The following is a 27841-nucleotide window of genomic DNA, read 5'->3' on the forward strand; positions in this document are numbered from 1 at the left end:
AGTCCTAAAGTTGTTATCAGTCAGTATTTTATTTAATAGATCATTTTCAAATAAATAAGCTAATTAATTATGTATTTTGACATTTGAAAAAATAAAATTAACATTCTTATAAGGTATTAAAAGGAACATAAAAAATACTTAAATATTAATAATTGAATAAGATATTCACCTAAAAGCAGTGCTCGAATTGGCCAAAAATAAGTAGGGGAGCTCAACTTAACAATTTGAAAACTGCGTCCCTAGCATTTTGAAAACCTTTTTTTTTTTTTTACTCATTACTTTATTTAGTATTTATTAATAAATCATATTTCATTATCATACTAATATTAAAAAAAAAAAAAAAGAGGTGGTATTTTCCACCGTCCTCCCGTCACAATAAAAAAAAGTAGTTGGGGTGCGCAAAAAAATTTTAAAAAAAGTAGAGGAGCTACGTCCCCCTGCGCACTCCCCCAATTCGAGCACTGCCTAAAAGAAACATAATAAATCAAAATAAACAACATAATTTCTATTTTTCAATTAATTATGTAGTTCATAATAAGTGGATCATTCAGTATAAGAAACTACTTCTTTATGAAACTCTCTCTTAAAGAAAGATTGTGCTTTTTAAATTGTATAATTTTACATAATCTCTTAACTATAAATTCTTACAGATAAGAATAAAAATATATGAATATGATTTATTTACCTATTAAACGCAGTATGATGCTCTCAAAAACTCATAATAGAAACCATAATTCTTTAACACATTAATTTTTTGATCTTTCAATGATTTGATAAACAATTAATCAATACATCACTAGTAATTTAACACAGACAAAAGCAAAAACGTTAAAAACATATACTAGATTTAAATTTTTTTAAACTTGTTGATATTTGGTAAGTGGTTTGCTGGAAATATTCAGCATACCGAATTTTAAAAGATCTATGAGATGATTAGTTAATATACTCTTTGGTCAAAGTACAGATTCAATACATTATTACAAAACATCAACAGTTATAAAACCACAGTCGTTGATAACAAAATTGCATATTTTATTCCGGCAATCTTATTTAAGGTACTTTATGTTCTGTTATAAAACTGTGTGAATAAAAAATGGAAATATACCATATGGTATATTACATCAATAAGAATGACTAATAACATTTTCATTTTCGATTTTTGTACTATATTTTCATATTTTAAAAACAATCATTTGTTTAATTCGTAAATATTGCTTACTCAGTAAAAATTATACGAAGATATAACAATTTTAACTAAAGATAAATATGAAAATAATTTTAAATTGTAAAAAAGAAATTTTTTTTTACATTTTCATCAAGCATGTGATAAAATTTCTAAAGTATATTTACGTTTGTTATAAGTTATAATAATATAACGAAAAATAATTATTTTTAAGCGCTACATTATACAGAATGTTCAGTAAATAAGAAAACAGGTCAATTGTTATCAACAATGAGAACAATAGAAATCCGTTTCCTTACTGAACACTCTATATATAATTTATTATAGCAGTTAAAAAAATTGTCTACTGTTATATTAATATTCTTTATTTGGGTATAAATGCAGTTTAGATCCCACAGGATTTTTTTAAAATTAATTTGTTTTTTTATACTGATTAAAAATATGCAAAAATAAAATGTCTGTAAAAAATATTTTTAAATTTGCACATAACGCTGTTATTACGCCTCTCACACCTGTGGCGGTTACCACTTATTGGGTCACTGTACCCTTTCAGTCCAACGGGTTTAATCCGAATAGGTTGGAATTGGGCTAGAGTTCTTTTTTATGAGGGATTAAAGGCAAAGCATTCATCCAATGAGAGTCCCGCTGAATCGTAATCGGTCACCGAAGCCGACAGATAACAAATTTTGTTCTAACGAATAATATTTGTTTGCAAAATACACGTTATTATGAAAAATTGGACTTAAAGACAAAAGCGGAAGAGTATATGTTTCCAAATTTATAAACTTAGTTATAGTTACACTCAATTTGAGCACTTTACTTTTATAAATCATCGGCAAAAACTACATTAGGAAAAATGCTAATGGAATGCGCGTGGCGTGATAACAGCGTTGTATGCAAACTACAATGTGCTTTAAATTTTTAAATACTTTTGACCGACATTTTATTTTTACATATCAGTATTGTAATCAGTGTAAAAAAAATAAATTGATTAAAAGAAAAATCGAAAAATACTTGTAAGCGCTAAACTGCATTTGTTCCATTACTTGCGTTAGAAATTCTGCTTAAATAAAAATTACTTAAATTTTTTTTTAACTTCATGATGTAATTAATAAAAATTTAGATTTTATTTCATTGTCAGGAATACAGCTTTAATTTTACTTACCAATGCCGCGGAATTTAGCCGCAATACAATGCAATGCGGTGGTACGCAGAACAAGCGTTTAAACCTATTTTGACGTTTTGTGAATGTAATTTTATTATTTTTTTTTGCAAAATGCTCACCGATGACCTGTCAGACCCTCCACGTAGTAGTGTTGTGTCCTTTTTATACTATTCAATAACTAGTATAATACATATTTATATATATGTTTATGTTATACATATACTAACCTGTATACACATAAAAATTTAATACCACGAGTCACAGAGCCATTGTGAATTTTGTACACATTGTTGATTGTTGTTGTTATTACAGTAGGCCCAGGCTAAAAAGGAAACCGCACGGCACGACGACATCCTCTTTCTGTGTATAAGCGCGAAAGAAACGCCATTGCCAGCAATAGAACCGCCACCGCCATTTAAAGGGGGCTCTAAACAGCCAAAATAATAATAATATACCGCAATATGTGCAAAACACCGAACCTATTGGACCAGTGTTTGTGTAGGCGATTTAATTTCTATTACATTTTTCCTTAAGAAATTGATCGCTCTACCTTTTTGATCTGAATTTTTCAGCTTGATTTGACACATTGTGGTAACTATATATGATCTACGATAAAAGAATTTATAGCATGTGATTTCATAAATCTTATTTCCTCGATATTCGCCAAATTCTAAAGAAATTGTTTTAAAGATTAATAATTGTAGTCTGTTTTTATTTCTTTTACAATTGTTATTATAACGTATATGAACGTAGTTTTTTTAAAAATAACAACAATACAATAACTCTTATTTAAAAATTTAGTATGGCAGAATTCAACAATTTATATTAAATTATAAGAATTCATGAGTTTATAGATCTTTATTAAATTCTCTATGAAGGACCATGTTTATGGAAATAAATTATACCTTATTAAATACAGGTAATCATTTTTTTTTTTTTTTAATTACTGAATGGAGTAAAAGCTTTTTTAGTTTGAAATTAAGTATTGTAACTTATCTATTCAGGGTAAAATGTAAGGATTTTACGCTAGTTCAACGGGATTACAATTTACTTGTCAACAAATAATTACAGTGAATTTGAACACACTATTATATTAGTGTCATAGAAAAATTCTTATATTTCTATTATATAGAAAAATCAAATACAATACTTGCGTGGGACCCTGAATCCATTATACACATTTTTCTAATTAATAAATAAAATAATGATAAAAAAACATTTATCAAGTCCGGGACTGGGATGTTGTTTTTTTTTTTATTTAAGAAAACCTGAATGTGTAGTAGTAGGCAACTACATTGGCACATGTATTAGAGATCTATCTAAGATGAGGCCTAAACATCCTTACTCGGCTATATCTCCTTGAAAAAGCGTATTATGTCGGGATGCACCTTATGAAGTTTTATTTCGTTGTGCTGAGTCCTTTTAAGGAAAGTTTACTCACTTTTTAAAATTTTGATACTATATCATTAAAAAAATATAATAAAATTAAGTAATAGTTTTTATAATATTATTATATTATAACAAAACTGTAGCTCAACCAGGATGATTCGGTTTCAGACCACCGTGGAAATATAATCATAGGAAAGGGTTTAGAATAGAAATGTAAGGTTCAATTTCTACACTATTTTTTTATTTTAAAAGCTATGCGGATTTCCCCGTACAAAATTTCTAATTGCAACACAGTTCAAAATGATAAATATTTTTTATAGATAAAATAAATTGTGCCAGATTGATATAATTTCATTTTCAAAAAAATTAAATACCTGTTAACAAAATTGTACTATTTTTTTTTAGCTTCGATACAAAGCTCGGAACTTATTAATTTTATTAAGTATTTTTTAATTTATATCACATTGTATCCGCTTTAATTCAATATATTTTAAAAGAGATCAGGATTTTTAGAATGTTGTCATAAAAGAAAAAACTTTTTGACATGACTATAACTATATTCAAACATCAATTTAACTAATGTTATTACTTAAATTTTCAGAAAAATATGATAAAAAAGTGTATTGTCTAGACTATAGAGTATAATCTATACAAATTCATGTTGGTCCTTGCATACATCTGAATGGTCGATTTTGATGTTTTAAAATATCAGTATCAACAATTGCTACTTTTTTTTTTAGGAACTTTGACTAAAAAAGTAAACATATGTGGGAATTTTTTCATCTAGGTATAATTCGAGATCATTTGATGTATTGATTATTAATATTAGTCCAACAGAAGTTGAATATTAATGAGCCAGACACAATAATAAAAATATTGTGATGAAATTATTAAACTAAAATTTCATTTGAAGAAGGATTTTAAAAAAAAAAGATTCCTTCAGCTATTCAATACAATAAACTTTACTTAATATCGAAAATATGAATTTAAAATTTTTCGAAAGATACATTAAACTCTTATTTACATGTTGAGTTGTCAATGTGTACATAATAAGTCTATACTCCCTATCGCCTCTGTAAAATATAAAAGAATAGAGGTTCTATTCCATCTTGGAGTTGATAGATTTGTTAGGGCTTTGCAAAACCTAGCGACAATGCTGAATCAATATACACATTTTTGTATGAGATTATTAAAACAAAAGAAAATATATAAGGAATTTATTGTATTTTGTTAATTTTTGACTCTTAATCAATTTTTACTAAAATTGTGTGACGGAAAAAAAATATATTTTTTAAATTATGTTCAGAAATATTTAGATTTAATATATATATATACATGTATGTGTGTGTTTGTGTGTAAAAATAATGATAAATGTATAATTAATATGATGTTATAAAAAAAAAATTGTGGTAATATTTTAATATGGCGCTATTCCATTCTTATACAATTGTTTTTTATTCTAAGATTAATTTCAAAAGCTTTAGGATTTGTAATATCAGCAACTAATAATTTACTTCCATCTGATATTCCTAATTGTTCTAATGTCATTTTTAAGTTAGGTCTAGTTTTCATCTCTATACTAGGAACATTTGGCATATACAGAGTTTTCCTTTTATTATCAATTTCTATTGTTAAAGCTGGATCTCTCATTTGATATAATGAATGTTCACGAAGTATTTCAATTACTCGTTCTAGACGTATATTTGTATCTTCTATATCTAAATATTTTGATGCTGTAGGCCAGCAAGTAATGCAGTCAGTTTTACGTTCTGCTTCATAAGTGTATGTATAAATACCATCAGCATCATTAAACACTGCATAGTTATTTAATAAAGAACAACAACTTGTAGCTACTTTAAAAGCCTCTGTGGCACAAGCTGCAGCTATTACAGCATTCGTTGATGCAACTGCAGGTATAATATTTTTAATTACACCTTGAACCAATCGATAATTTACCCCACTTATACCTTAAAAGTAAAAACTTAATGTAAGATTTTCTTTTATAAACTAATCAAATTAAATTAAATACCAAATTGATCAGATCGTTCCAATGACTTTTCATAGATCCAACTTATATGAGCAGGATCATCAGTATCAATATTGCTATCAAATGGATTTTCTTTAGGCCATTGAATTAGTTTTACATACTCAATACAATGTTCTGGAAGTCTTGGTGTACTTGCTATTGTACATAACGGATAAGTAACCTATAATATTAAACATTTTTATATTTTTTACATTATTTTGGGTAGATAATTATAAATATCTAATTATCAAATAATTATTTGGTAATAATATAAATACTAAAATTAAAAATTAAATTAATCATAAAAATTATTAAAAAAATTAGAAATTTATTTTAAAAAACGGTAGCACAGTGGAGTCACGGCACAGTATTAAAGTGGCATAGTTGGGACAAGAATAGATGATATCTGACAGTGATTAAAATCACTATCACAAGAAACGCTTTGATGCAAATCTGTAGATAGTGATCAATTTTAAGAAATTGGTAATTATATCAAAAGCAACAATAACTCTTATTCCCTTAATTTTGTCCCGATTAGTTATTTGATTTATAATTTTAATATATGAATAAATAATAATGTAATAATTAAATTTAGTATGAAATTGATATTTTGAATATAATTTAATATTATAATTTGTACGGAGATATTATAAAAATAATAAAGTAGTTGCATATTTTTTTACTTTTAACGCTTATAAAAATTTAAAGGGCTTGATGCAATACTTTTCAATAAAAAATGTTTGTTACTTATATCAAAGTTATAAGTTTTATATACTAGACTATAAAGAACTTTCATCAGATACAAAAATATACTATTCTAAATCAACTTTTCATGATGTTTTCATATGTGCTTTTTCTATCACTTTTAAGTTTTAATATTATTACTTATTATTAAAAAATAAGTATTTACATATAAAAAAAAAATAATTAAGAATAAAAAAAAAAATGTTTTAAACTAATATTGATTTTGATTATTAATATGTTAAAAATAAGAAGAATGACATATTTAACTTATTTTTTTTAATCCTTTAAAGTTGATTTTTGTGAAAGTTTATAATAAAAAAAAAAAATGAATTTATTATTACCATAACTTTTAGCTCAATTTGCAAGACTGAAATTGACATCATTAAGATTAATATGTAGTCAGCAAATTTTATAATTACTATTTATAGTAAATGTATCAGAAAAGCACAATATTTTTTTTGCATTTTTATTGTAGTATATAATTTAAATAGAAATAATAATAATCATTTCCTAGTAACTTTTGGTGTTTAAAAGATTTTACAATTGAAATATGAACTGAATTAATTTTCATGATTTACTTTAACTAAAAAAACCAATAAAAAAAAAGTTGTTAAAAAGATCTACTCAATAGAGTGTATTATAATATTTCATTATAATTGTAAAAATCCATCGTTAATTTAGAAGAAACTAACAATCATTTTTTTTTAGAAATGATTTATGTAGCAACATGTTATAAAAAATGTAGAATATTATAGTCTAATAGTAGCACACACAAATAGAGTAAAAAATTATTAAATTACAAAGTAAAGTGATTTAATTTTGTAGTTGAAACCTATCATATCAAACTTGATTCGTCAATAAATACTTTGAAAACATTAGAAATGTATGATTTTAATTGTCTGTATGGAAAACATGGGATAAGTAACTGTTTAATTGATAAATTAGAATTTTTTTTCAATTTTTGAGGGTAATATCTTTAACTAGATACGAATTGTAATCATTTGACGTATCGTTGAAAATAGTCAAGTTGGAGCAGAGAAAATAAATAATAGTTACAAAAAAATACCTTCTCAGCTTTGCATCAAAGCTAAAACCTAAAATATAGTAAAATAATTTTAAAATGAATAAGAAATTTCTTCTCATGAGGGGTGACTACAGTGATGGGATCCTTGATTTTTATTGAATCTAAATAAAATAAAAATCAAAGGAGTTGAACATTTATTCTAAACTAAAAATAATTAAGAAAAAAATTCCTTGTCATACGCGGGTTGGAACCTTGTAACCCAATCCCATAAGACACAAGTTTTACTGACTCCACAACATACGTCGCTTCCGTCGACTGAAAAAAATGGCAATTTAAGCTAGTTTAAACTTCAAAGTTATTTTTCTCGACTTAAAAAAAGCAATAAAATTTAAATAAGTTTAACTTTCTTTGCTATATCAATTTGATTTATATATTTATGAAAATCAGTGTATTCCCCTATACACATGTTTAAAGTTTTGACCCCCCTTGTATAAAGGGGTATAAACCGATTTAAAAAAAAAGTGTCAGATGGAAGGGGTATATAAAAATTATTTATAAAAAAATAATAATATTGATCCATACATTTTTCCAAAAGCTATAGCAAAATAAATTTAAAAATATAAAATCGAGAATTTTTTCACGGAAATCGTAAGTTTTTCTTTAACTTTAGTATCCGTTTTCACCACGATGACAAGTCCAGAGGTCAAATTTATTTTTTTCAAATTAAAGTATATTATATAAGCTTTAATTTAAGGTATATATAAAAATGTCAGTTTTTCCGAAACATTTTCAAAAGTTAAGCTGAAAAAGTTGCCATTTTGAATCCCTTCCTGTGAGCTGGTATAAAGTCAATTTTTTATTATTGTTCATCAAAATCGGTCCATCGTGAGCTGAGATTGAGCATTCATAGACACAAAAAAAAAAAAAATAAATAAATAAAAAAACACATCATAGTAAAATTAATACCTTCTCAGCTTCGCATCGAAGCTAAAATCTGTGAATAACTAATGAGCTCAACTAAAGAAACTTAGTTTCTTCAAAAATTTAGAATTTTTATATGTTGTTATACAAAGTATTTTTTAGTGTGAGGAGAAAAACAATTGATAACTTCAAAAATTGTAATGTAGTTGCGTCTATGGAATGAATTGAAAATTATAATTTGTGTAGAACAGACAAATGTTTTTTCTCTATAGAAAAATCGGAAAATTAAACCACTAGAGGTCAGTTGTAGTTATATCTTAATAATGTTATCTACATCACAATTAATCCCGATAACATTGATACAACTAACCCATGAGAAATGAAATGAGTTGTAATTATTTTGTGTTTTAAAAATCATGGAATTATGATCTACTAAAATAAGGAAAAATACATAATTCGTAATAATAATAAAAAATAATTGCAATTTTGACAAATACAAAATTAAAAAGATAAAAGAAAATGTCTACTAGATGGTAAGTTAATTGTCATAAAATACAAATAATATAAGTAGAATATTATAAATTCAAATAGATAAATTTAAGTAATATAATGATTGATTAAGTGGCTTAATGTTATAAGTTTGTATTGAATGACATAAAATAATTATTTTTAGGTATCCAATTTATCAACAAGGCAATCCTCAATTGCGTGTGTTTTTGCCAAATTTTTGGATGAAATTGTTAAAACCCCAAGAAAAGCAACCAAAAAATGTTGTACAATTTGCAGTACCAACAGGGATGACCAATCATGATATAAAAAATTATTTAGAAAAAATATATAAAGTTACTGTTATAGACGTACAATCTGATATTGAAAATGGTAAATATAATGAAAAAACACTTGTAAATATCAAAAGTTTTTGCAATATTATTTTTCAATTATACTTTAGGTAGCATTATATAAATAGTGTTCGAAGTGTTTGATTTTATAGCTATTGTATAATAAAATAGTTTAATTACAATTTAGGTACCATCAGAAGAGCAATAAGGCAAAAATATGGACCCATTGTAAAAGATGATGATTTTAGAAGAGCTTATGTTACATTGGTAAAGACTATGAGTATACTAGAAAATATAAATTATATTTTGAAATGTTCTAAATTTATAACATACTAGATATATTATGATAACAATTCTATCATTTTGATGAAATATATTATATATATGCAGCACATTGTAACATATTTATGATTATTACTTTAATATAATTTTCTAAATTATAAGATACATTATATTATTTGGAGTGTACAGAAGAAAAATGGTAGCAATCCATTTTTTTAATATTGATTTAATGATTTGATTGATAGTGTAACAGCTGTAGATTCAAGTTATAATTTGTTAATACATTTAGTAAAAAATATTTTCCTTTCGCTAGTATTAGAGTTTCTATTTTTGTTTTATTATTATACAATAAAAATGTATTATTTATTTATGCTCTACTTACTAATTTACAAAAATTAATTGCTACCGTTTTATCTGTACCATTCATTTAGATAAAGATATATGGTTTAAAATTTTTATGTTTTGTTTTAAGTTTCTCATTTTTTGTAACAATGTTATAGTTTGAACATCCTATATAACATCATATAGATAAAAGTATTTAAGCAAAATTTTATTAACTTAAATAGTTTGTAATCCCTTTTTCTTTTTATAGCCTCGTAATCAAGAATTTGAATTTCCTGAAGTATGTGTCAGTGAAGAAAGTAAAAAACGACATGATGATGATGAGAATTCAAGTAAAATGACACGGGATATGTATAAAGATTATCTTAAGAAAAATAAGGACCGACCAGGTTTTCCTGGGTGGTTTTCTTTTTAGTTATTACATAAAATCTTATATGTAAAGTTATTATAATGTTTCAAAGATTAAATTAGAATTATTATGTAGTAAAATATTTATTTTAATATAAATTTATAACTTGATTGATGAAAACAAACATATTACTGTTAACATGTGTAAGATCAAGTAAAATTTTTTTCATTTACATTATAAATGTACTGTTAATTTTTAAATTTGAGACGTAATTCACAAAACAAATGTATTTGAAAATATGTCAAATAATCTCTTGATACATTTAAATTATAATATTTTGGAATTTAAGAACTTTTGATGTCAGGTCACTGATTTATATATATTTAAAAATATCAATTGCTAATATAATTTAAACTCTTACATTTTTTATAATTAAGCATATCAAAGTTATATTAAAAAACTCAATTTAGCTTGTGCTCAAAATGTAGGAGGTATAAATTCATACCATAAATGGAATTTCACCTACATGATATTTAGGTAGCAAAACTTAAGTTTGCCTAGAAGTGATTAAACACACTTAAGCAAAATATTTAAATTATTATTTTTAAAACTATTATATCATAATACAATCATAAGACATTAAAAAAGATAATAATAATAATAACAATTAGTCCTAATGAAATGAAGAGAATAATATTATTTAAAATTATATACATCTGAAATATTTTAAGCTTGTCAGGAGAATTAAATAATGATTGCTGCCTGGACCCTCTAAAATTTTTATGTTTGATCCTACTATAGCCAAACAGTCAGAAAAGTAATATCTAAAAATGTGTTCAATTATAATTGTTATTAATTTATGAACAACACAAAGGTAGTGTTTGTTGTTATGCCATAGAAAAAGTGCACTATGTAAAAGAGAAACTATGATAAAATCAAACTTCTAAATTTATATTCTAACTATTCATGCCTATTTTCTATGTTTACCATGTTATAAATAATATTTTTAGCTTCGATGCGAAGCTGAGAAGGTATTGGTTTTACTTGATGTGTTTTTTTTTTTTTTTTTTTTCTGTTACCACTTTCTCAGCTCTCACCGAACCGATTTCTTTCAATGATACGTCAAAAGATCACAAATCGTATCTAGTCGAAGACATTACCCTTAAAAATTGAAAAAAATTCCCTCGTTCCCCGTAAATGGGGGAAACCTCCAAAATAATTACAAATTTAAAAATTGCTAATTTTTGAAATTTTTTTTACTAAAATGTGCCGTAACTTTTTCAAAAATGAACATATCAATATAATTTTTTTTTTTATAGATGCTTGATGTTTTTACCTATCATTTGATATATTTTTTTTTGTAAATTTGACCCTTTATCTGCCCACAGAGGATGATTTAAAATGACAACTTTTTCACAAAAAATTTACTTTTTCAACTTAACTTTTGAAAATGTTCCGGAAGGTCTGACACTGTTATATATATCTTAAATTAATGCTAATATAATATACTTTAATTTAAAAAAAAAAATTTGACCTCTGGACTTGTCTTCATGGTGAAAATGATGACCAAATGTTATTTTTGTGTGAAAATTCTTGATTTTATATTTAAAATTGTTTACTTTATAATGCTATAACTTATTGAAAAGTGTATGGATCCACACAATTTTTTTATGAGAAGTAATATTTTTTAATAAACTCTTTTTCATTTACATACTTTATCTTAATCGAGATATTAATAAGGAACCAGCAGATCATGTAGCTTTTGGAATAAAACACCAATTTTTTTAAAATTAAACACTATCTAAAGATTTGCATCGAAGCGTTTATTTTTGATAGTGATTTTAATCATTGTCAGATATCATTATACTTGATCCAACTATACCATGGCACCACTATGCCGCGACCCCCCTGTGCTGGGTTTTTTTCTAACCTGACCATATGATCATAAAATGTAAACATATTTATTTGTTGTACTCATTTTCCCATGAATTTTCGGAAAATAGTACAAAAAAAATCCAGTAGCGGTCAAATTATTTTACCATAGAAAGGGATGAAAAATTTTCAAGGGTACTGTAATCTTTTATTTCCGAGCTTTTTATTTATGTTAACTTTTTTAGGATGTTATTGTGAACTATTGAATATTTATAAAAAGTTTTTTCTTACTAAGTTTCCAAAATATAAAATATGTAAATTATATAAAAATGTCAAAGGGTATGGGGGAGATCTATCTTCAATCCTAATATAACCTACACTGTAAAAAGCATATAGATAATTGTGAATTTATAATTAATAATTTTTAATTAGTATTGTTTTAGGTCTCTAGAATCAATGCTAAACATTTTATTATTTATTAATAATAGTTTGGTACTAATCTTAAAAATATCACTTAAAGAATAGAGTGAGTAAATTAAATGCTCTTTTTGAAATGATAGTTTATGATTTTTAAATATTTGGGTTCAGAACAATTAACCTTTGTCTTTTCACTTTAAATTTTTTTGAGGATTAATAAATCCTTAAATTTAAAAATAGGATTCCACATTTTATTATATTTGATGATTATAGATTGATTATTCTGGTATTTACCTGAGGTGGGAATAAATCCAAAGTGCAGTCTATACAAGGAGTTATTCCTGGTAAAATTACACGTACATTGCCTTTGAACCCTTCAGTACCTCCATCAATTAATGGTATTACAGTAGTGTTATCAAGCTGTTGATTTTCATCATATGCTAATAAGGAAACTAACATTCCATTTATCCATCTACGAGCAACAACAGAATCTAAGCCGCAAACTACCAAATGAAATTGCTTATAAAAATCTTCATTTTTATCTTGTATTTTGCAATGATGGGGTGTTACACTGCAAGTAGGCACTCTCTCATTTATAAACCTTGCTGCAACTTCAGCTTTAGAACTATTAACATCATTCTTACGAAACAAAAATTGGCGATTTAAATTGGACAGGTCTATTGTATCCATATCAATAACGTGTATATCGCCAAAACCCATCATAGCAAGATCTTTAAGTAATTCACAACCTAAACCACCTGCGCCGATAACGAGTAACTTGCAAGAGTTTTGAAGGAAGTCTAGAATTCCAGTACCCGGTTCAAAATCAGGATGACAAAAAGGACTAGACCGTTCCAAAATTTTTTTAAGATGACTCCATCGACGATTCTCATAATCAGTCATTATGAATTAAATAATAAATAAAATAAAAGAGCAAATGACTAGAAAATTAAACAATATTTTTCTATTTATAAAATTAATTATATTACATAAATTTAAGTACGAACGATAATTAAGTTTAATATACTATCACAGAATTTAAATAATACCGATAGTATATTATATTTCAAAACTTTATAGCGAATGAATTGTATCACTAGATCGCGCTACTAAGTCCAAAGAATACCCCATATTATTTCATTTCATGTTTATCATTATATTTTCATAATAATAACTCTTTAAAATAGCTGATGGAGAATTAGGAAAACCTTGGCAAAATTAACTTTTATATAATTAGATTTCACAGGTAATAATTTTATTCGCCGTGAAATCAGTATTGTTTTAATTTTTAGTAATTTAATAGTTAATTTTTTTCTTGCTAATTTAAATTAATTCTAAAACTTTACAAAATGTATGCAAGTGTTTTATCCCGTAATTTTTCAACGTCTATTACTCGAGCTGCTATCAAAAATGTAGTAGTTGTTGGTGGTGGATTAATGGGTTCTGGAATTGCTCAAGTATCTGCTCAAAGTGGACACAATGTTACAATTGTTGAAATTAGTAAAGAACTGTTAAATAAAACAGAAAAAAGTATTCAAGGAAGCTTGCAGAGGGTTGCTAAAAAAATGTACAATGATAAGCCTCAAGACGGAGAGAAATTTGTTGAAGAAACATTATCACGTATTAGCTCATCTACAAATTTACCTGATGTTGTTCAAGATTCTGATTTAGTATTGGAAGCAATTGTTGAAAATTTATCTTTAAAACATAAATTATTTCAATCAATTGATAGTGTTGCACCATCTAAGACAATATTTGCTTCAAATACATCATCTTTGTCAATTGGTGAAATTGCATCTGTCACAAATAGAAAAGATAGATTTGCAGGTTTACATTTTTTCAATCCAGTTCCAGTAATGAAATTATTAGAGGTTGTTAGAATTCCTGAAACATCAGATGAAACCTATCAATTATTAATGGCTTGGGCTAAAACAATTGGAAAAACTGCGATTACATGTAAAGATACACCTGGATTTGTTGTCAACAGATTATTAGTTCCATTATTAGTTGAAGCTATTAGAATGATGGAAAGAGGTGATGCTTCAGCTAGAGATATTGATATTGCTATGAAATTAGGAGCTGGACATCCAATGGGACCAATTGAATTAGCAGATTATGTCGGACATGATACAACCAATTCCATTTTGAATGGATGGCACAAAAAATATCCAGAAAATCCATTATTTAATCCATGTCCATCCTTACAAAAACTAGTAGATGAGAAAAAATTAGGAGTTAAAACTGGTGAAGGCTTTTACAGTTATAAAAAATAAATATACTTATATTTAAAAAAATTGAATTTTTACAGTATACTACAGCTTATATAAACTGGAATGAATTATTTTTTGTGTTAATATGGATAAATACTTTTTATAATTAAAAAAATACATTTTAATAAACTTATTATTGGAGAAAACTTTATTTTATTTAGTACATAGATGAAATATCTCTTATAATTTATAGTATACACATTAATTTAGTTTTATAAAATTAGTAAATGAAATAGTTGGACTAGCTCACCATCAGGTATATTCTCAATCAGTTACAATTTCAAAATTGTTTTTCTCAGGGGAATCTTAATATCTACTTCTCACCACCCTACTATTCAAGCTATGACCAGATAAAAATATCAGCATTAGTGAAATTTTTTTTCAAGGTACATACATTCATACAATTTTAAATATGACTTGGTTGCTGTTTTCTTTTTAAATTATGAGCTCTCAACAGTAATCAAAATTAACACCTTATTTGTTTGCAAATACACCATTATTAAACATTAAAATACTCACGACACCACTATATGTGTATCAAATTACCAAATTCATTAACAAAAAAATACAGAAATGTTATAAAACTTTGTTTAAACTAAGAAAATTCAAATAGATTAATATTAGAAAATTATTTAATTTTGATATGTAAAAATAAGTAGAAAATAAATAGTTTGTTGTACCTCTATACTAAAGCATATTTAAAAAAAATATCCTAAGCTATAAAAATAGTTAATATAGATAGTCAAATATAGAGGGGATTCTGTAATCATGAACCCCTTAATTAATTGAATAATAAAATTAATATTCATGTTTTGTCATTTTCTTTTAGTTATATACTTTTCTCCATTTATCATGAAATATTTTTTATTTTATCCCTTTTAAGTGTGCCAACTTAATTTTTTGAACGGCAACATATATATTGAATTAGTTTAAATAATGAAAAATTATATATAAGATAATTATTTAGGTCATTTAAAACTTGAACTAATACTTAAAAAATTATGAATATTTTTATACCTAGATGGGGGAGTGACGCTGAAAAATGTCTAATGATATTAATGGCAGCACTAGTTTCTCACCTCTAGTCATTACTTTAAGTTATTAAAAACAGAAATATTGGTTTAAATATTGCTATTGCCCATCATATTCTCAATCAGATCGTTTTTATTTTATAAACCAGTTATATATGTATATTGCAATTAAAAAAAAGAAGTAGTCACTCTTATTCATAATCCATTAATTATTTATTGATTTTCAAACTTTCAAAGAGTAGTATTAAATATTTGAACATATTAATAATCTTACTAAAATAAAATATTTGGATAGATAACATCAAGCTAGCATAACTGTCTCATAAAGTAATTCAAAAATCTTTAGGAAAACCTTCAAAAAAAAATTAATAGACAATAAATAACACACGTATTTTAATCGGTTTGACTGTTTATTTATTATATATATATTTTACAAAATGTCAAGAAATATAAACAATTATTTCTTATAACTGTGAAAAAAGCATAATTAATTCACTTTTAAGTATTAAAGCATAGTTAAAATGAAGTAACATAACCATTTAACAATGACATAAATATATTTATACATACAAAAAAGTGTACAAATATTATCTTTCATATACAACTAAAAAAATTACATTATGCTAGCTATGTGAAGAATTATGTGGAGATAAAGTTTTACCAAAAAAATTAAATTTTGAAATAGATGCCTACTTTTATCTAAACATTTAACTAAATCCTTTATAATAACAACAATGAAGCTCCTCAAAAAAATATAGTATAAAATTTAGGAATATCAATGGTAAAATTAAAACAATATAACATGTAATCAATGTTTTCAAAGTTATTAAAAAAAGTATAGAGAGGATGATAAAAATCTAAACCAAATTAATTTTCTTTAATTTTACATATAAATATAAAAATTTACATTCATCACTCTAGAAGGAAATACATAGTAATTATTAAACTATTGTTTTATTTAAGTTATTAAATGTAACACTCAACCTAAAATATATTATTCTCAGAAAATTAACATTATATTTAAAATAATATAGGAATAAAAAACATTATACGGATTATCATAATTATTTTAAATAATACATTTTTTACTTAATATTCCTGATTAATGAATAAATAATAATGAATTTTTTTTTAATATATATATATATTTATTTTAAATAAATCATAATTTTTTTTAATTGAGCTTTAAATATTTAAAAAATTCAATATTAAAATTAATTTTATTTAGTGTGTACAAAAATATTGTTTAGTTAAAGATAAATAAGTTTTCTACATTTTTTTTAGACAATTTTCATTATTATTAATTAAATATATTCACAGGGTGTAAGAGTATAAAAATAAATTAATGATATTTAGCATTATATTAAGAAGGTGGAATTATATTTGTTGATGTAAATCATAAAACTGTAGGAAAGTAAAATTCAATTTAACATTTTGAGTACTGTTTATAAATGTAAGATATATTTTATGAAAATGTCTATATTTATCATTAGCTAAGTATTTTAAGTCAAAAGAATTAATAAAATAATTTAAAATAAAATATTGTAGACTTTGTTTGATAGAAAAATAAATCTATTCTTGGTTAAAACTATTTATATTAGCCACTAATTGAATGATACAATAGCAATTAAAATTTAACAGAATTTAAATTTTGTATCAATTACTGATTAACTTCTGAATGTAATAACGCAGACCACTTTTTTAATATATAAGTATCATCCACCTTCCAGCTTTACATGCATATATTATTTATTTACTCTAATATTCTTATACCCTGTACAGCTACTTAAAAATTAGTTTGAAAATTTTAATTTAAAATTTACACATAAATAAAAATAAGTTGTAAGAGTAACATTAACTTAAAAATGAATATGAAATTATAAACAACTTGCCATAAAGAAAAACAAAAATCTGGTTTTATATTGATACTTAACAGTTAAAATTACATTATAATATCTATCAAGATCAAACAAAAGTGTATTAAACATAGTCAATGGAAAAGATTATTTTTTCCTTTTAATAAAAGGAAAAACAATTAGTTAAAAGTCTTTGACAAATTAATATCAAAATAATAAAGAGTTAAAAATTCACTCAATGATAATATCGTAAATTACAATAAGTTTATCATTAGTCTAATGTTTAACAAAAGTATATTTATAAAAATATAATGGCATATAACATTACGTTATATTAATATAACATTTATTAATTAATAATAAATTAAAATATTAGTGTGGTACACGTCAAATTAAAAATGTTCAATAGAACAATATATTTTAAAAATATATATGTTAAAAGTTATACTTACAATTTGTTCCACTTAAAATAACAATTATAATAAAACACACTTAAAAATGTTTACTCATCATCTAACTTTCTTTTCTTCCCTCTTGTGTCTTGTGAATCTATAAGACAAGTGTAAAGGAATTAATAAATATGGGGAAAAAAACCTATTATAAATAATAATATAAATTAATATTTTTTCTAAAAAACTATGATGTCATTTGTAAAATCTAATATGTAAAAGTTTTTTTATACTAGTAGAATATTTAACTGCATTCGCCATGCCCAACAAATCAAGCAGTAGTAACTCAAAAAACTTAACTTTAAGATTATAAGGTATTTTGATTTAGGTCCTACTTTTCTTTTAATAACTTTCATTGACACATTTTATTTGAATCAGAATTAAATTACTTAGAAAATTGACAAACATTTAGAGTATTATTAGAAAATTTTTTTTATTTTTGATCTCCTGAAAAGTAAGAAAAAGTGAGTTACTACCTTATTCATTAAGCATATCGATATATTGAGTGTTACTACATATTAATATAGGCATCCGCAAGGGGAGAAATAAGACCAGATGTTCCCTTGATTAGTCAATATTCATTATCATTTGTATTTAAGTATTTCACAAAAAAAAAAAAAAACAATCTTATTTTATTCTTCTAGGACTAAGAAGTTAATAAAACTGAACATTAAAAAAATATTTTTTAATTCCTTAATAAGTTTCTGCGGGCACCTTTACTTAATAAATTCAATGAGATAAAATTTAAATAAGAAAATTTTAATAATACTACAGTGATTATTAATTACTTAATATAAGTATTATCAACAAAATTATTTGAAGTTGGTGTTTTAATTTACGAGTTTTTTTTTTAAGAAAATGTTGAAGTGCAAATTAATCTACACTATTGATAATAATTAGAACTTCAATTCAAAATATGTAGTAATACTTCTTAAAAAAATGTCTACTAATAATCCACTATTACATATATGTGTGGTGATTTTTTTTCTTCAAACATTTGTAGACAAATTATTTGAAAAGACCTATTAAAATATTACACTTATAAAAATGAAATACAAGGAATAGTTATTTTCAATTGTCCTTTACCATTTGCAGTGCTATCATCAGCTTCACGGTCTTCATCACTTTCATCTGTATTATCAGAAGCACTATCAACCTCTTCCTCATCTAAAACATAATCATTGCCTTCACTCTCTTCATCAATATTATCTTTAAGCATTTCTTCTAAGCCTACACCACCACTTTCATTGGTTTGATCAGCATCTTCAGAATCATATTCACTTTCATCATCATCTTCTCCTTCCTCTTCTTCAGCTGGAAAACATACAAAAAATAATAATTTATTAACTTATAATAGAAAAAAAAAATACTGAAATTATAAAAGTATAATATTTATTTTCAAATTTATACATAATAAGTATGTATGATTTTAATAATTATTATTTAAATTATCTAAATTGCATTGAAAAAATTTGTTAGTAAACATATCACTATCACATCAACAAGAACTATTTGGGTCATTCCATTTGAAAGTACCCAACTTGTATGTCACTACACAAACAATGGCTATCACTGTAATATCTTCAAAAACACTAAATATAATTTACCAAATTTCTTTTCAAAAATTTAATGCTATAAATTAAAAAAAATCTTGGTCTACTTCTCCCTTTTTACCTTTTAATCAATATCAACTTAAGAATATTAATTGGAAATATACAGATTTAGTAAGTTTTAAAATTGGAATATAATCTAATGGCTTACAACAAATTTTGAACCATTATTTTAGAGGATATTATTCTTTTGATATCTGGGCACTGCGCAGAATGTCTAATAATAAAAATAATCAGACATGCATTTCACCTACAGCCAACATTTAAGGTGTCATATCTCAAAATTAAGATTTAATATATGAAAAATAGTCATCATTTATTAATTTTTTTACTATATTTTTTTTGTGTCAAATAAATATGAATTACCATTTGAAAAACATAAAAGAATACCCGTTGAAGAGTAAGGAGTTGATTTAACATTTTAAATAATAACAAAATTAGAAAAATGACAACTTATCTATTTAAACAATTTAAATAATTTATAAGGGCACTATAATTATTAGTGACTTCCAGTTTTTTTTTAAATTATTTTTACATATAATTTTTTTTTTTTTGACATTTAAAACTTATGTTATACTTTGCTAATAGTAATATTAGATGGATTTTTATAAATATAATTTATGGCTCTAATATTTACAAATTGCTACATGATATATGACAAACTTCATAAATAAATGTAACTGATTGAAAATTAAAAAAAAATTACTTAACCTTACTTTCTCTAATAAACTTAAAATCTATTAAAAGTTTTGAAGTATTTATTTTATTTTTATGAAAGTCACAGTGCATCAAATTTTTTAATTACAAAAAGTATATTATCCTTTAAAAAAATTTAATTTTCACTGAATTTTTTTTTATGCTATGTTATAATAAATTAATAATATGGTAATATAGTTTTCATAAATCAATATTTACAGACTTTAAGAAAAGAAAATATTTAAACTAATAATAAAAACAATTACCTTCAGATTCAGAATCATCTTCTTCGCCACTATCTGAGCTATTAAAGCTATCATTTTTTCCATTTTTGAGTGAGTCTCTGAAATAAATTAAATTTTTTAATCAAGAAGTATACTTATGTTAATTATATAATATAGAATAATATAATAATAAAACTAAGTTTTGTAGTACAAGGATACTGATTTTTATCATAGAATACCTAAAAAAAAATTAATTAAATAATTTCTCACCCATCAAGGTATTTAAGAGAATTAGCAAATTTTTCTTTTACAAATTCTTTATATCCATCTTCTTTAACCACTTCATTATTAGATAAATCCAAGATTTTAAGACGTGGTAATGTTTGCTAAAAATTATATTAAGTAATAATCGTATTAAAATGTAGTATAGCAAAAGAGTTTAGTAGATTGCTTACATAGTAAAATAATGTAGATATCAATCTTCAAGGTGAAAAATGGAAAAAAACAAAAAAATTTTATGAAGAAAATAATTTTTGGTAATTTTGAGTTCTTTATATTTCTTAATTTAACATTTATTAGTTGTTTTTTAATTCATCCCTTTTAATTTAAAATAGTGTAAGCTTTACTTTTTAAAATGTAAACTTTCATATTTAACTAGCTTATAATATAGAAAATGGCTTAATTAAGAAAATTACTGGTCATAACAGTTTTTGAACCACCAATACCTAAAAAAGTCATTAAAAATTTTATACTTAGGCGAGAAGAAATGTGTATTACCATGGTCTATATTTTAAAATGGTAATAAATTTTGAAAAATAAGTTAAGAGTTGTTATTGATAAGTAATTTTCTTAATGAGGTTATTTCTTTATTATAAGCTATTTAAATAATTGTAAATTTCTATTAAAAAAAACAAAGCAAGCAATTTTTTAAAGTATAAGGGCTGAATTAAAAAGCAATTATTAACTGATAAATTAAGAAATACCAAGAAATTTTTTTTAAACGCAATTGTTATTTTAAAAGAAAAGTGGTTAACATTAAAAGAATCCCATTGAATTTAAGGTATCTACATTGTTTAAATATGTAAACAATCTACTAAAATATGAAAATTAATTTGGTTGCTTAATGCCAAAAAAGTGCCTAACATTAAAAGAATCACCTACATACTATCAACTATTTTAAGTTTTTATTTATGACTTTATTTCAATAAACAAGTTAGTAATTTAATAACTTACAAGAGGTTCAATAGCTTCAAAATCTTTAATTTTATTTTGACTGAGATTCAAAGACTTAAGTCCAATGCAACCAGTTAAATTTTGTAAACTATTGGAAATTCTATTTTCACTGAGATCCAACTACAAATAAATATAAAGAAACAAATATTATTATTTATAAATTTATAAAAAATATATTAATACTTACATAAGTGAGTCTTTTCAAAATAGGAAATCCTTTCAAACTGGTTAAACCCACACTTATTAAACTAAGACTTCTTAGATTTATATATTCATCAGTTAACCCTACTACAGTGGTACTTCGACAATCATCTAATATTAGCTGCATTACCTAAATTATAAATTATGATTTAATTTTACACCAATCAATGATTTATTTACTTATTTTTTTTTTTAGGACTTAATACTTAATGTTTAAATATTTCTAGAACTGAAAGTAAGCAGTGTAACTGAAAATAAGCAGTGTATTTAAATTTATTGCGGTCTACTTTTTACATTTCTATTTAATTATTAACACTATAATATAGAGTTTAACTTTGTTAAAATTTATGAATTAAATTTTAGTTTACACGGTTTGCCATGCTCATATATAATTAAATGATAATATATCATATCAAGTAATTTACATTCTTATTAAATTTTTTAAATTTATTTATTAAACAAATATTTTTGTAGAGATAATATGCAAATGCATCATTGCTAAAACCATAATTGAATTTTGTACCATTTTTATCATAAGAATTGATACTTACTAATGATATTTTAGGAAACATTATTATTAATAAGTTAAATTTAAATTACAAAATAGCTTGTAAGAACCCCATTTTTATATGAATATAGATCTATATAACAAAATGTTTAATATTCTATTTTCTACTACTTGTTATCATTAGTGATAGATCACAGAATTGCACTTGGTTGTACTTGGTAATTGATTTATTATAAGCCACTTGATTACTCGCAAAATAAATACAACAATGGAAAAACAATTTTTGAATTCTTTTAGTTACATATAATTAATTCTTGATTTATCAGCTAATAATTACTTTCAAGAATCATCCCTTATATTGTATACTTTATTTTTGTTAAGTGATAACATACATATTTAATTAGCTTATAAAATAGAAAATTATCTAATTAGAAAAATAACTGGTTGATAACTTTTGGATCAGTATTTTGTTGGAATATGCCCAATGTTTTGCATTGCGCATCTTACATTTATCAATGAAAAATATATAATCTGTATTTTATTTTACAAGTATACAAACAAATAATTAATTTATCTGTCATAACATATATACTGTTGTACACTAGTTATTATATATGTATATATGTGTTAAATTGATTATTGTATACTATGAATCTTATCTTAAAATAATAACTATGTTATGTTCAATTTATTACAATAAACTGAAAATTACTAAGAGCACTGACGACAATATCCCATGATGGGGGCAATAAAAAATAATATAAAAAGGTTTAGTTCTGCTTGCACATATGAAAGAGCTTGCCAGCGAGCGGCTCTTCTCCACTTTTGAAGCTCTGAATTCAATATAGAATTCAGAATTATTTTGTCCCATCTATTCTTCTAAAACTAGCCACAACCCCGTGTTGTTATCGGTAAATTTTAAGACAATATTGAATATAATTATTTTTGCGTCGAGAGTTTATTTATTTATATAAAAGAAACATTATAAATTTCTACGCAAAATCTAGATGATCTTTAGACAAGCTATCTAAAAAGGTAAGTAATTTCATATTAACCCAATTATTTAGAATTAATAATCTGAGTAAAGAATGGTAAAGCAATAGATTTATTTAAAAATCATTTTATTTAATTATTAGTAACTAGTTAGAGCTTAGTTATATACTTCAAGTGGGTGTCTAAGTGGAGGCCTCCGCCACTCCAAGAATAACTCAGCATTTAATATTTCTACGAGAGGAACATAATTAATTTCTTATTATATCTACTATTATAGTATAATAGTAAATTATATAATATTATACTAATATCTATTATATTATTCTTACTATGTTTTTACTGTTCTAAACCCTTAGACTCTGCAACCCTTATAGAACCTCGTTGCTCACAAATTGACCAAATCCACAAATAACCAACCTTGGTCAAAATACCCCGATATCACATAGTTGCATTTTTAACTTTATTTTTGTATTACTACAATTTTGTAAGTTATTAACAATTTAAATTGAATATCTGGAATTGAGGGGCGAGTGCTACTATTTTTATTATTAGTCATTTACCTTTACTCTTTGTCCTGCCTAGGTATAAAAATGAGAATAAAATCTTTTATGTTACCATTTAAAAAAATAAAAGTTGACATCCCTATACATTATAAGAGATGATCCTAAAAAGTATTTAATAGCTAATAAATCAAGAAATATATATAACTAAAAAAAACTAAGAATTTTTCTTTGACTACTGTACATAATTTGAGAGTAATCAAGTGGTTTATGATGAATGAATCAACTGTATATGTTTCTTTTTAAATCTCATTTCAAGGCTAAAATGCATTACTATAACTAAAACTTTTTTTGCGTATTTCACTTTATATTTTTTAGTCATCAAGAAGTTTTTTGCTATACATTTTAAACAACTTTTATTAAATAATAGTCACAAATAACTTCATTATGTCAGATTAATAAAAAAATCATCTAACTCCTTTAACCCAAGTACAAATTATAATAATAGTATTAACAATCTTCAAGCACGTCTTATCAATAATTTGATTTCAAATTACAACTTTTTAATACTTTAAAAAATGTTTTTCAGATTATTTCAAGTTTTTAGTAAAATTATGAGTTAACATAATATGAGATATATTAAAGCATAATATATCATATTTTGAGTTTAAAATTAAATTGGATAGAAAAGATTTTAGTCCGTTTCTTTTTTAGTGATTATCAATTGATGTGAATCGTATTTTATATCATCACACTTTAATTAATTTCATTAGATAATACATAATTCTAAACAATGTAATAACCATAGAATGAGTTTAAATATATTATTATATTAAAAAATGAATATTTGTTCTTTATTTTAAAATATCTAATAAATATTTTCTTTTATAAAACTGATTTTAATGTTATTACACATGGCGTTTATTCACTTTACGTAGTACATCAAGAAAAGTTCTCTTAAATATTTAAAAGAGACACATTTCATAAACATAAAAATAATAGACAAATATCACGATAATTCAAAATTTAAACATGGCCGCCGACCGAATTATCTCCTTCCCCCTTCAATATTCCACTAACTTATAAGTGTACTCTGAACGCACACTAACACACCTGTCTATCCAATCGCCGTCTTCGTTACATCGATAGCTCAATTAAACCGCAACAGTGGCGATAGGGACTATTAAAGTAAATAAAATGAATTGGTCGCAAAACCAATATATTATCTTTTAGAATTATAGTCCTAAACATAAGGACTAGGGATGTTAGCGGTACATTAGATTAACGTTTTATAATTTTAAAAGAAAATGGTTAATAAACTGAAATAAAAAAGAATTAGATACGGAAAAGTACTTCTCGACAGCTACTGGATTTTGTAAATAGTTCAAGTTCAACACGCTGAACGCACGCACGCCGAAATAGCAATCACCTGGTTGAATGCGCGCGCGCGCCGGGTCATTTGCGCTTTTAAATTGCCACAAGACAAAAATTAACGTAACAAAATTTTGGATTATGATCAGGGATGAAAACCATAATAATACATAAAAACAATTAAATTACCTCTTCGGGTTTTCGACCCCGTTTTTCAAGTTCAATTCTTTTTTCCATGTCTAAATGCTTGTGATCCGTTGTGATTGTAATTATTCGACGATCCTAAATGGAAATAGTAAACAGTACAAGAGTTTTTATAAGATTGTTTAATTAATGTCGCGTGAAAAACAAAATTTTTCCTTCGTATAGAGTAAAGCTATGGATCAATTTCAGTACAGCTCAAAAGCGTAAAAAATTTCACTACGACAGTTTAACACAATTAACAAACCGCTGAGAAATTTAAATACGATAATTAATATGGACAATACACACACAATAACTAAATAACCAAAAAATAGGGGGAACGCTCGAACTAAAAGCCTATCGACGCCGCACACAAATAGTAAATACTAGAACACTTAACACAACGTTCACTTGTCACATCACACACACTAACAAAATTTACGCACGACGCGCACACATACGAGCAAAGTACATACCGTCGTGGTGCAGTGCGTGCGTCGGAAACCGCGGCAACGGTTAGCACGACAGTTCATTTGTGGTCACACCGTGGGTTCGTTTTTGATTTAATATTTATACTGTTATCTATTATTGACGAAGTGAATTTATATAAATAGTAAAATTATGAATCATAAATGACAATATTATTAGAGCTACAATTATCAATTAGTGAGAAATATTAGTTAATAAATATACATGATTTCATTTCAAACAATTAATGTTTGATGTTTATTGAAAATTTTATTTTAGTTTAAGCAACAGATTTGAAATTTGAAATAATTCATTATCGTGATATTAAAAATATAATATTTTATAAGTAATTGTATAATTTTTTTTTTTGTATTTTATTAATTATAATTATTAAATTTATAAAATGTATTGAATTTATACACTATCAATTATTTAAATGTTTAAATTTTATTTAACTACAATTAAAAAAAAAAAATTACAGATTAACATGGACGAAGAAAAACTAAGGATTTTAGAAAAATGTATTTCTTTTTTAGAATTAAAAGTTTATGGCTTAAATAATCTCAGCCGAACAGCTTTATCATCTGGAAATTTATCTGATGAAATAACTAAAGTCGAAAATACTATTAGTAATGCTTGTATAGGTCATCCTAATGCTACAGCATTACTTGGTCATGTAAAAATTTTGGATCAGTTAATGGATCCATTCTATGATGATCATCAGTTAGAAACATCAAAGAGAGAAGTTATTCTTTCAGGTGAAACTGATATTATTGAGTATGCACATCAGTTAAAAATTTTAGGACAAAATTGGCCAGCTTTAAATAATAAATCTTATGGTGAATTGGACAAATATACAAAAGATATTGAACATCTTATTGAAAATGAAAGGATACAACGAGATTTAGTAAAAGAACAAACAACGCATTTACATAAATTGTTATTTAGGTAAAAAAAATAAATATTTATTATTTGTAAATTAGGATGCAATATATGATTAATATTTTATATGAATATAGGTATGAACAGTTAATGTTACAATTTTCCTTAGCATTTGAATCATTAGAAAAGGTTATTACGGAGTTGGAATATAAAGTATTAAAGAAAACTGAGGAAGAAAATGAAATATGATTTTTTTTTTAAATTCTTTTGTTAGATATAATGATTAATTAAGATATTGTTACTTAGTAATTATAAATAAATGTATATTTCATTTCCAGAAATTAATAACATTAAATTAAGTTATGAAGTTCTGCATTTTTGTAAAACTATTTAATCTATACTTTTGAATTGTTAATAAAATAAATAAATACAATCAATATTATTTTTATTCTACTTAAAAAAAAACAAGTAGAAGTCTAATTAATAATAAACTAAGTGATTAATTACGACTCATAATATTTTTAAAAGTATCAAACATATATTGGTAATTTCTAAATGTGAATAGTATCCTAAGATCTATGATTTTCAAAAAAAAATATTGTTACTATACTGTTACTACTCTCTTAAAATTGTAACCACTTGTTTTTAAAATGGAAAAATTTATATACTGATTTATGAAAACAATTTAGTTTTAAGGTTATGCGTAAGTCTAGTTTAACATCTAAGTCTAGTTCATCTTATACATAAAAAGTGGCATAATCAAGATTCCTTAATGGGTGTGACAAGCCAAATGAATTAGAGCCCCTTAAATTT

The 27841-nt window shown here is 24.5% G+C and overlaps 5 protein-coding genes across 5 annotated transcripts; 3 read left to right on the forward strand and 2 right to left on the reverse strand.

Annotated features, from left to right (window-relative positions):
• Nucleotides 1-4681: 4681 nt before the first annotated feature.
• On the reverse strand, nt 4682-13602 carry LOC126894411 (nedd8-activating enzyme E1 catalytic subunit). Its single transcript, XM_050665433.1, has 3 exons — nt 12848-13602; nt 5767-5944; nt 4682-5704 (listed from the first exon to the last, which is right to left on the reverse strand). Exons 1-3 carry the CDS (start codon nt 13454-13456, stop codon nt 5166-5168), a joined length of 1326 nt encoding a protein of 441 aa, XP_050521390.1. The 5' UTR covers nt 13457-13602; the 3' UTR covers nt 4682-5165.
• Nucleotides 8821-10496, forward strand: LOC126894442 (probable 39S ribosomal protein L23, mitochondrial). The gene is made up of 4 exons (XM_050665488.1): nt 8821-8985; nt 9126-9331; nt 9479-9558; nt 10166-10496. The coding sequence occupies exons 1-4, from the start codon at nt 8972-8974 to the stop codon at nt 10328-10330; spliced, it is 465 nt and encodes a 154-aa protein (XP_050521445.1). The 5' UTR covers nt 8821-8971; the 3' UTR covers nt 10331-10496.
• A 118-nt stretch (nt 13603-13720) lies between the features above and the next one.
• LOC126894422 (hydroxyacyl-coenzyme A dehydrogenase, mitochondrial-like) lies at nt 13721-14969 on the forward strand. The gene has a single exon (XM_050665456.1). It carries the CDS (start codon nt 13903-13905, stop codon nt 14824-14826), a length of 924 nt encoding a protein of 307 aa, XP_050521413.1. The 5' UTR covers nt 13721-13902; the 3' UTR covers nt 14827-14969.
• Nucleotides 14970-18074: 3105 nt separating this feature from the next.
• Nucleotides 18075-26121, reverse strand: LOC126894430 (acidic leucine-rich nuclear phosphoprotein 32 family member A-like). Its single transcript, XM_050665473.1, has 7 exons — nt 25685-26121; nt 22110-22253; nt 21923-22042; nt 20960-21075; nt 20732-20808; nt 19246-19473; nt 18075-18259 (listed from the first exon to the last, which is right to left on the reverse strand). Exons 1-7 carry the CDS (start codon nt 25730-25732, stop codon nt 18213-18215), a joined length of 780 nt encoding a protein of 259 aa, XP_050521430.1. The 5' UTR covers nt 25733-26121; the 3' UTR covers nt 18075-18212.
• Nucleotides 26122-26299: 178 nt separating this feature from the next.
• Nucleotides 26300-27465, forward strand: LOC126894439 (uncharacterized). The gene is made up of 3 exons (XM_050665484.1): nt 26300-26492; nt 26628-27094; nt 27166-27465. Exons 2-3 carry the CDS (start codon nt 26634-26636, stop codon nt 27275-27277), a joined length of 573 nt encoding a protein of 190 aa, XP_050521441.1. The 5' UTR covers nt 26300-26492; nt 26628-26633; the 3' UTR covers nt 27278-27465.
• The last annotated feature ends 376 nt before the right edge of the window (nt 27466-27841 follow it).

The sequence above is a fragment of the Daktulosphaira vitifoliae genome, unplaced genomic scaffold (genome assembly GCF_025091365.1).
Source record: "Daktulosphaira vitifoliae isolate Bord-2020 unplaced genomic scaffold, ASM2509136v1 Scaffold_1, whole genome shotgun sequence".
NCBI lineage: Eukaryota > Metazoa > Arthropoda > Insecta > Hemiptera > Phylloxeridae > Daktulosphaira > Daktulosphaira vitifoliae.